General features: G+C 61.0%; 2 protein-coding genes across 2 annotated transcripts; one reads left to right on the plus strand and one right to left on the minus strand.

The window, feature by feature from the left end:
• Nucleotides 1-564: 564 nt before the first annotated feature.
• Nucleotides 565-2676, plus strand: TRAVEDRAFT_54321 (uncharacterized protein; the record flags this gene model as incomplete). Its single annotated transcript, XM_008047240.1, has 2 exons — nucleotides 565-2066; nucleotides 2130-2676. The coding sequence occupies 2 exons, from the start codon at nucleotides 565-567 to the stop codon at nucleotides 2674-2676; spliced, it is 2049 nt and encodes a 682-aa protein (XP_008045431.1).
• Nucleotides 2677-3341: 665 nt separating this feature from the next.
• TRAVEDRAFT_75620 (uncharacterized protein) lies at nucleotides 3342-8608 on the minus strand (the record flags this gene model as incomplete). The annotated part of the gene is made up of 8 exons (XM_008047241.1): nucleotides 3342-3476; nucleotides 3539-3868; nucleotides 3927-4400; nucleotides 5504-5614; nucleotides 5683-5706; nucleotides 5780-5840; nucleotides 7013-7109; nucleotides 8221-8608. 8 exons carry the CDS (start codon nucleotides 8606-8608, stop codon nucleotides 3342-3344), a joined length of 1620 nt encoding a protein of 539 aa, XP_008045432.1.
• Between the last annotated feature and the right edge of the window lie 186 nt (nucleotides 8609-8794).

Consider the following 8794-nt stretch of genomic DNA (forward strand, 5'->3'; position numbering starts at 1 on the left):
GCGGTGGTAAGTAATATCCCCTACGCAGAACGAGTCTCGTTGACGTATCTCGACGCACCTCAGCGAAACGCCGCGCTCACCCCGCACGCGGGAAAACATTAGCACAACCGATCTCGTAGGTTGCTATGCGTGTTGTTCTGAAAGTCGAAGGTGTGTGCGTTGTCGACGAAGTGTTCTCCGCGCCACTCACCTTGACCGAGAAGAGCTACGACCTCGGCGCATGTACCCAAATGTTATACGCTCCTCCACGCACACAAGCACCGTGTCTACGCATCAGCGGCTTGCGTAGCGACGCGACTCGCGCTCGGTAGCGCTCGGACCAGTCCCCATTGTGCGCCGTATCGAGCGGCGGTGGCGTACATCCGCCTTTGTCTCTTAGCCACCACGCCACCCGACCTCCCGCCTCTAACCGAGGCAAGGTGTAAAGCTACAAAAGCCTCATCGTCGAGCGTTCTGTAGCCCCCAAACGCTTCCTTTCTACCGCGAACAAGGACCAAGAGCACCTTTCACAGGTATTGAGCGTGCGGCATTCATATTCGAAGCAACCACTGTCGCTCGGACGCAATGCCTGCTACGATGTCACCATCTCAAGTCTCCGCACTCTCGGCGTACCCTAGTCCATACCCAAGGAACCCCGACCCCATCGCTCGCCGCCGCCGGACCTCCGTCAGCGGCAAGCTCCTCAGCCTCTTCGCGTCGTCGAAACCCAAGTCGGACACGGCGCACCCAGCTCAGGCCCAGCGCCCGGTCATCTCGCGCCCTCAGCCACTCGAGCGGAACGCCTCGTCCACACGCGTACCCACACACGCCCACACGTCATCCGCCCGGCGGAAGCGCAACTACGCGGAAGCGTCCGGCGACGAGAACGACGATAGCGACGACCGACCCACGCGCGACGACAGACACCACGACGGCCCCCGCGCGTCTTCTCGCCCACGACTGGACTCGGACGCGTCCACTCACACTGTGCGCCCATCCCAGCCGGTGCCACCGCTCAAGAGTGCATTGAAGAAGCCCGCCGTCGAGCCTGAAACGCGGACAAGCAAGGGCCTTTTGTCTGCGCGCTTTAGCCACACGCGTGCCAAAGCGGCGCTCAAGACAAGCAGTGGGCACAATCGCGGTGCCTCCGCGCCTCCCTCTTCTTTTGCGCTTTTTCAGGACGGAGCGAGGGACAGGCCTCTTGCGCGAGCTATTGTATCCGGTGCTACTTCTTATACACCATCCACCTGGCCGACGGCTCGCGCCACTACGAGTGCATGCAACCGCGACATCCCTAAACCCTCCGGAACGAAGAAGACAGTAACGTTCGCAAAGCAGGAGAAGATGACCCTCAAGCGGGCGCCCACGCTGCGCCACATCCCCGACACCGACCATTGGTTAGACCTCGCGATCGAGATCGAAGGCTTCGACGCTCCCACCGAGCTCCTCTTCTCCAGCCTCGACAACCCGCCGTCGCCCCCCTACTCGCGCCCCAGCAGCCCTCAGCCGAAGTCGCGCCCGAACAGCCCTCGGCGCAAGTCTGAGCCGGTGTTCACTCTTGCCCCTGCGCCCCGGCGCACGCGCAAGTCGCTCCCAGTTCCACCCGTCGTCAGCACCAGCGCGATCAACGCACGCGCCGCTGTCGCGGGCAACCACAAAGCTGACGCGCGCTCGTGCTCGCAGTTCCGCTACGTGCTCGCGCGCCAGGCGCCTCCGACGCCCGAAGCCACGCTCAAGCCGTTCCGTCTACCTGGCGCGACCGGCGCGAACAAGCAGCGGGAGGGCTCCGGCGCCGCGCGGGAGAAGGAGAACGGAATCGGCGCAAGCGGCATCCTCGAGGACGTCTTGAAGGAGATCGCGCGTGACTCGGCCGAGCGGGAGCAGGAGAGGAGCGCGCGCGAGAAGACGCAGCTACAACAAGCTCAGAGTGCGTGCGACAGGGTTGAGCGTGAGCAGGAGCGCGGACGATCTACGAAGAAGCGAGCAGTACTGCCTACCGTCTCGGGCTCGAGGGCCGTGCGCGACCGCTTCTCGGTCGATCTTGTCCCCAACGCACGCCACACGACACTCTGGGACGGTAAAGAGACGTATGTATATCAATTATCCTGCTCATCGCGCGTAACGTACTTACTGATCTTTCCGAACTACAGCGATATCTACGCGTGGCAAGGCACGCTCGAGATCCACGACACGAAGCCCCCGTCGTACTTCTACCCCCGCCACCTCATCCACGACGTCACCATCCAATTCCACACCGCCGACGAGCCGCGCGAAGACCCCGTCACCTTCGACCCCACGCCGTTCACCTCCTCGTCCACACCACCATTCTCCACACACGAGTGGCAGACGAGCTACAGCGGGACGCGCCTCCCCTCCACCTTCTCGACATCTCCAATTTCCGGCACACCGACGCTCGACCCCTCGCGCGGCATCGCGCTCGAGTACGCGCCTCAACTACAGCCCAGCGACAACCCCGACGGGCCCTGCACGTGGACCGTGCGCTTCTGGGTGCCCGTCCCACTGAGGTTGTTTGCGCGCGCGGAGCACCGCACGTTCGTGTGCCGCGCGAAGGTGACGATGCGCGACTGGGAGACGCCGACGACGGTCGTGCCTGGGGGATGTGTTGTGGTCGGGATGGAGCGGCTGCGGACAAAGCAGCTGTTCGCTGACGGCGGCGCGCCGATGATGGCGTTTTGAAGGCCGCGGGGTTGCGAGTGCTTGCTAAGCCTTGCGTGTTTTGATGTGTTGACATAGGTAGGTCTCTTTTGATGCTGTACTGTACTGTAGTACTTGTGCCTGTCGAGAGTCGTCGAAGTGGCCCAGGTGCTTGTTGTATCACGAATTTCGCATGCATGTATATCTCACATATATATGGAATATGTACTGGCCTCGCTGAGCGGCCTACGCTCATGCATCTATTCCAAATACTCGCTTGCGTTCAGGCTTCTGGCGAGCTTATGCATGAACGCTACATACGTCTCTCGCGCGGCATAGCCAGAGTCTCCCTTTAGCCCGCGAACGGATTTCTGAGCCACTTCGGCATGATGGAAGCCTTGGCGAGAAGGCTCGCATCTCCCTCGACATATTATCAGACAGTACCAGAACTTCGCCTTGTACTTCGGACCTTCTGACGTAAACATGATGTTCCATAGGGGAAGGAAAAGCGGCAACTAGATAAGACCGTGGCGACTCAGCGCCGTTCGATTTGATAGTACTAATTACTACACGAAGCTATGCTAGAAGTAAAGTGATAACTTAGAGACGAAACATATAAGTGAGCGGCGAAGAGAGTACGGTACACGGTACAAAGAGTAAGTATGATAGTAGGCGGTACATATCTTCTAGCAAGGGCCCAGGGTCGTCTACTCGACCTTGCTGAGCTTCTCCTTCTGCTCCTGCTTGCGGCGCTCGATATCCTTTCGCGACATGTGCGTGCCGAGAAGCGTGTCCCAGTGGATTGAAAACGGCTGCGCGAAGTTCGACTTGATGCCGATGGCCTGTTAAAAGCAGCGTCAGCGATCGCGCGCGCAGGCACTGCCTCCCGGGCGTGCACACGCACCTGGTGGTGGATGTCGTGGTAGTCCGCGTTGTTCGCGGTGAAGATCTGGAGCGGGTCCCAGGGCAGGTTGTACCCGCAGTGGACGTTGACCGCCTTCGCCGTCGCGACAACGAACAGCAGCGTTGCCTCGCACATTGTGAGCTGCGCCGCGCGCTCCGCAACGAGCGCCCCGAGCGTGTCCATCAGGAAGCCTTCGACGGGGTGGTTGTAGAGCGTCCCGTACGCGTACGGCACGTACAGCCGGTGGTGTTGCGCGTGGAACGTCTTGTACAGGCAGTGTTCATGTGGAGTGCGCGGTGCAGGAAGTACTGCCACGAGTCGATCACGAAGCTGCAGAAGCACGAAGTGTCAGTTGGGATCGACGAAGAAGCAAGAGAAACGCAGGTACGTACATGCCGATGAGGAGCTGTCCGAGGGGGATCGCCCACCAGTAGAGGGTGTAGAGGCCGACCGCGCCGCGCGTCGCGAGCAGTTGCCCGCCGAGATTGGGGCCGAGAACCCAGTTCACAACAGACGCCATCGGGCCTGCGAGGCGGAGCATGGCCGCGACGTGGTCGACGGCGGCGCCCGCAGGAGCCTGCTCCATCCAGACGAGGCCCATACCGGTCTGGATGAGCTGCTGGAGGATGACCTCACGAAGGACCTGGCCGCGTGTGGCGAGGTTCTTCGACATCACCTCCGCGCTCTCGTGAATGCGATACTTCGCGGGCCATTTCCAGCCGGCTGTGTCGAGGACGTGGAACCAGGTGCTGAGGACCCAGTAGATGATAACGGGTGCCGCGAGCACGAGGACGTGGTCCGGGATGCCGGAGATGACCGACTCGTGAGGGGTGTAGTAGATCGGCGAGTGGGTGGCGAGGAACTAGAGCTGGCGGTGGTCAAGGAAGGTGGGTGCTGCCGTGGTAGTGGTGTTCATGGTGGGCAAGCAGGGGTCGATGTGTTGTCAATCGAAGTGTTCGCAGCTTTATGTGCGATTCCGACATACCATGCCCGACACGATCGGGAGCGGCCGACTATACTTACCTGTATTGTGGATGATTTGGAAGCTCAAAGATTAATTGACGCTGCAAAATCGTGGTGTATTGGCAGCCTCCCTGCTACCGTGAAGCTCAGCGGGGAAACCGATCCGCACGACGCGCCTATATTCCATTAGCTAAGCTGCATTCCTGGACACCCGGAACACGCCCTCCCGAGAAGTCTGGTGTGCATGGTGAGCGTGTGATGATGATGGTGTTCATATTGGTGGTCTGGATGTGAAGTAGTGACTTCGCCGATTCTCAAGCTTCGTCGAGGCGTGCCGAACACTGACCATGTGAACCCCGTCCTTAGGCCCGCATGTTGACACTACAAACACTGCGGAGGCATTCATATTGGCGATTGTTCCGTGTCTGGATTTGGCAACGGGGAAGCTTTGGACGTCCATAGCTGTCAGCGTACGTATCTCGCGGCCTTTCGTCGTTTACGTACCGTGACTATGGCCGGCCGCGAACTCCCGAAATCGCGAAATCGCGATCGGGAGACTCGGGGGCCCTGGCACTGGCTGTGCTAGCAAAGTCTGGCCTCGGGCCGCGAGAAGGATGGCTGGGGCGCCGAAAAGACGTACATGGGGAGTCAGAGGTCGTACAGTATCGTAGAGCGCGCGTCACGCCGTTCGGGTCGCCTGCCGCGGCTGTGCCTTGTCGCACCATGAGAGCGTCCACGAGCACGGAGGTTAGTCCGCGGCACGTCTCAGCGCGTCGTGGCCCACGCCCATACACCCGCTCTCGTCTGCAAGTCCGGTGGTGAAGGCTGGTCCGGCTCTCTCCCGTGTAGCTGAAAACGTGTCGGCGTCGTGCCAGCCCTCGCTGGGCGCGTCATATGAGGTACGTACCTCAGTTCTGGTCCTTATACAGCTCGCTGCTGATGTATCTTGAAGTCCAGCTCGGCGGAACCGGGGCAAAGCACTCCAAGATAGCCGCGAGATACCGGGCAGTCGAGGCCAGTAGAGACTGGTCGGGCGGAGATGAGGAGCCTGCGGCCTCCATCCGCGTCGATGTCGTGCATTGTCGGATAGGCTTCGTACTTGAGAGGGAGCAGCTAGCGCGACACGGCGGCGGTGTAAGCACATGCAGAAAAAGCGTTCTCCGGGTGTGCAGCGGGCGTACCTCTGCGGACCACTGTAGGTCGTACTGAGAGCTGTGCCCATGCGCGCGGTGGCCGGTAAGCGGGCGGACATGATGCGCTCCCAGTCAGTATACTTACCTTGGGCTCTACCTCCGTCATATTCGCCGGCCGCCGGTAGCACGTCACGGATGTCACGAGCCTGTGATGGGCCGTGTTTAAGGCGGGCGTCAGCCGCGTTGCCGCTCACCCCGTCCTCTGACCGTGCCACCGCCAACCCCCGTCCAACCCTCCCTCGCAATGCCGCACACGAAGGCTGTTGCGTCCAATTACTTGGGTGAGTACGCTCCTACTGGCAGCGGACGTCGTGCATCGTGTCGGCATCGGCCCCCCGGAGCTCAGATCGCCCCACGTCCCCTGCCAGTAGCTTGGCCAGCCGCACGAGCTTAACCACTGACTCCTAGCCTTCTCCTCAGAAGCCCGCTCAGCTGGACAACATTTTCCACTGGTTTCTGCTGCCCTTCTTCGAGACGTTGGGCATGCATGTACACGCCACGACCTTGCTCGCCGTTCGGGGCGACACACAGTCACCGGCCCACCTTGGATGTCCTCATCGCACCTTCTGCGCGCGTCCTGTCTCCGTCGCCCATTTCGCTTGCCCTCCACTCTGCACCCCTGCGACCGTCCTCGGGCGCGATAGACGCCGTCTCCCGCCCTCGACCGCTCTCTCGACCACATCTCGGACGGAGTGAGAGCACCCACGATCTCCCGACCATTACGATGCCCTGCGAGCGTCCTCGCACTCGACCCTACTCCCTCTTTAGCGCGCCGGCACGCCCTGCGCATCCACCCCTGCTTTCTTGACATCTACAGCCCATAGCCCCGGGCGCCCCCACTCGCTCAATTGAGGCAGCTCCCACACCCGTGTAAGCGCGCGCTCTCCACCCTCTTGGGCATCTTGTCGACGGGTGTGTTTGCACGTGCGCTATTAATACGAGATTCAATACTGACGTCCATTCGAGCCCAGAAACGGGGCTCGCAGCCCGGGACACACGCGCCCATCGCGCGGGACGCGCCGACGCACGCGCCAGAAGCGCAACGTGCTTACCGACCCGCTGCGAAGCCGCCACGGATTGAAAGTGAGCACACCCTGTCTTCGGGTCTCCCAAGGAATGGCGGCGATCGAGGCAGCCGCTCAAAAACGCGCCTCGGGGGCGGGCCACCGCCCAAGACTCGCGATGCGCACGGGCGGTGTGGACGGCCACGGCATACGACGACGGATGGGACGCACATGCCAGACATGCAGCCAGCATGCTCCGATGCGTGAATTGGTTGGCATACGGAGGTGTGAGGCTGGAAGAAGGGCGTACTTACAAGCCAGCGGTCCGAGACGTCCAGAAGACGAGTGCGAGGACTTGGGGAGCTTGTAGGACCGCCTGGTACGTGTCCTTGCGCGTGGGGCGCGCGGACTCTGCAAAGTGGCAGTGAGCACACACCTCTGCCGAGAGCGAGAGCGTGCCTACCCGTTTTCGTTCAGGGGCTCGATATTTCACACCTCGAAGTCACCGCCTCATTGCCAACCTCCCTCTCCACGGGCACATCTCGCAAATGCGGGACAACGTTCGTCACGAGCACATGTCGACGGTATGTACTACTTCCCGCCCGTTGTGTCCGATCCGATGCAAGTTTGTAGCTTGTACTGAGGACCGAGGCAGGTGTTCCCTGCCTCCAAACTCCGTTGACGTGTGCGCCCTGCTGCTGGTACCCCGGCCGCCCGCACAAGACGGCGCTGAGGGTGAACTCCGATGGATGTCATACCGCGTCGTCGGTTGTCGGTTGTCGGGGACGCCGCACGGCAAGACCTCGCCCCCGCCATCTCCTGCAGCCCCGCACGGCGTCATGACCGCCACGGCCGCTCCCTCACACCATTGTGCATATGCTGCGGGAGCTCCGGAATCGTACAAGTCAAATATGTTTTCGTCTGTATGCACAATATCATGGGCAGATGAACACTGGCGGCGGAAATACAAGATCCCAAATCGCAAATTCCCGCCCTCATGCGCGATCCTCCGCGCCGCATCTCCTCCGACGCCTTCCGGGAAAGCATTACGTGCGTTCCCTCCCGCTACGCACGACGTGCGTGTGCGAATCGACCGCCCGATGCCCGACGGTTTCGCAGCGGCGACGGGCTCGATGCAACGGCCGTGCCTCGGGGCGCGGTGCTCAAAAGGAGGAGCGGACTGCAGAGACAAGTCGGCTCGACAGAGGCCATCGATGGTACACACCTCTCCTCCTTCGCCGCTCATCTTGTTCGGCACAAACTCACTTTTTTCGCCATGATGTACAACTCGCACTTCGCGCGTTTCGTCAAGCGTAAGTCACGCCGCAGCGCGAGTCAGCGGGTCGAAGCTTACCACGATCCAGGATTCATTCGCAAGGACAACGTGCTGTGTGGGGCACCGAAGTCGATGAATGAGCACGCACGCCCAGACCACCGCACGTGGGTGGTGGCAGTAGAGACTGAGAGGATCTTCCAACAGCTTACAAACAGATTGAGTCCCTGTTCACGGCTCAGCGCCCACGCAGAAGCAAGTTGTTTTCTGGGAGCACCGACAAAGCTATCTCTGGCACGTCCACGTCGTCACCAACGCCGACCGAGGCTTGCATGTTGACATCATCGACGCGCTCGGACGCGCCGATGATGGTGGACTCGCGCGTCAACACTGTGAAGATTCGCGGCGAAGTACCGGCCTCTGCGCAGGAGGGCGAGGAGACGAGTTCCAAGACGTCGCTCAGCTCGACGTCCTCGTCAAGACCAGCACGCTCACTACTCACGCCTATCGGATCCTCCCGCCGAGTATTTGCACATTCAACACCGGCACTAGCTACCGGCACACGCAGCCGATCGTGCTCGTGCCCGTCCCCGTGCGCGGCTGTGCTGGGCGACACATCCAACGCGGGCAGCCTCATACAAGGACATACATACGCTAGCGCTCTCAGTCCGCCCATCCTCCTCACCGGCGCAAGACTCCCGATCTCCCAAGACACTTAGGGTTAGGGTTAGGGTTAGGGTTAGGGTTAGGGTTAGGGTTAGGGTTAGGGTTAGGGTTAGGGTTAGGGTTAGGGTTAGGGTTAGGGTTAGGGTTAGGGTTAGGG

Source organism: Trametes versicolor, assembly GCF_000271585.1.
Source record: "Trametes versicolor FP-101664 SS1 unplaced genomic scaffold TRAVEscaffold_16, whole genome shotgun sequence".
Taxonomy (NCBI): domain Eukaryota; kingdom Fungi; phylum Basidiomycota; class Agaricomycetes; order Polyporales; family Polyporaceae; genus Trametes; species Trametes versicolor.